The 1,292-nt window shown below is 65.5% G+C and overlaps 1 protein-coding gene across 1 annotated transcript in view; it reads left to right on the top strand.

The window, feature by feature from the left end:
- Positions 1–1,292, top strand: part of DNPEP (aspartyl aminopeptidase) — a 21,397-nt gene that overhangs the window by 18,739 nt on the left and 1,366 nt on the right. Inside the window, exons 25-28 of the mRNA XM_009328252.1 lie at positions 690–743; positions 861–925; positions 1,028–1,101; positions 1,202–1,280. Coding sequence (XP_009326527.1) covers positions 690–743; positions 861–925; positions 1,028–1,101; positions 1,202–1,280 — 272 coding nt within the window. The remainder of the gene's footprint in view (positions 1–689; positions 744–860; positions 926–1,027; positions 1,102–1,201; positions 1,281–1,292) is intronic.

The raw sequence follows: 1,292 nt of genomic DNA, 5'->3' as shown, positions 1-1,292 counted from the left end.
GCACCCAGCAGCAGGTCCCCAGCTAGCCCGGGGAGAGGGCTGCGGGGCTGGGACTGCTCCCAGGAGGTTTGCAGGCAGCGCCTGCTGGGGTCTTGGAGTTCCTGGGTGGTGGTGGGTTTCTGCCAGGGGCTGGCCAGTCACTGTCCCCAGGCCCCGTGGGGCCAAGGACCCTGCTTAGGGCAGCAGGGGGTCCCCGAGCACGTCGCCCTCCTCTCTGCCCTGCTCACGCTCTCTCTGTCTCTCTGTCTGTCTCTGTCTCTCTCTCGCAGCTGCCGGCGTCATTTTTGTGATTTGCAGCTAGTAATCTGGCTCCAGTTGCATAGTCACAAAAGTGATCGTTGGCAGCCGTGCCTGCTGCATGGAGCATGCCGGGAGCCCCGCCGGCGCCTGGCCCCCAGCTTCGTGCCCCACCGGACCAGAGCTGCTCCCTTGAGTGTCCTGCCACTGCTCCCCTCCCCAGGCTGGGCACCCAAGGAGCCGGGCTCCTCTCCTGGCCCCTTTCTACCCATGGTCCCCCAGCCCATGCCCAGCACCGCTGGGGAGGCAGGAGGAGCCGTGTGCCAGACCCCCAGGGCCACATCACGGAGTGCCCGCTGCCCCCGCCCCCGGCTCGGCACAGCAAGGGACACCTATCGCAGCCTTGTCCCCGGCATGGCAGGGTACTGACCTGCTCCCTCTTGTCCTTGCAGGAAGGTGAACAAGTGCTACCGGGGTCGCTCCTGCCCTATTATCGTGCACTGCAGGTACCGCTGGGGATGGAGGTGGGGTATGGGCTAGGGGGTGGCTGCAAGGCTGGGACCTGCGGGTAAGGACCAGTCCCTGGAGCCTGTCCCCCTGGTCCAAGCGTCTGTGTCTTGCAGCGATGGTGCAGGCAGGACTGGGACATATATCCTCGTTGACATGGTCCTGAACCGAATGGCCAAAGGTAGGTGCAGAGCAGCACCACTTCTGCCCTGTCCGGGGGGTACGAGGCCATCTGCTCGGCCCGTGGACCCCCTCCTAGCGCCCTTCTCCCCCTCTGCCCCAGGGGTGAAGGAGATAGACATAGCTGCTACGCTGGAGCACATCCGAGATCAGCGGCCCGGCATGGTGCAGACCAAGGTACCCCCTCAAACTGGGGATCCCTTCCCTCCCTGAGCACACACAGCCCCTCGGGCTGGGCTGATGGGGACCCTCACGCCGCCTTCCTCTGCTCCCCCAGGACCAGTTTGAGTTTGCGCTGACAGCCGTGGCCGAGGAAGTGAATGACATCCTGAAGGCGCCGGCGCCGGGATTGCGAGGCGACTTCCCCT

Source organism: Pygoscelis adeliae, unplaced genomic scaffold (genome assembly GCF_000699105.1).
Source record: "Pygoscelis adeliae isolate BGI_AS28 unplaced genomic scaffold, ASM69910v1 Scaffold577, whole genome shotgun sequence".
In the NCBI taxonomy this organism is placed as follows: Eukaryota; Metazoa; Chordata; class Aves; order Sphenisciformes; family Spheniscidae; genus Pygoscelis; species Pygoscelis adeliae.
This window is presented reverse-complemented; position numbering and strand designations above follow the sequence as displayed.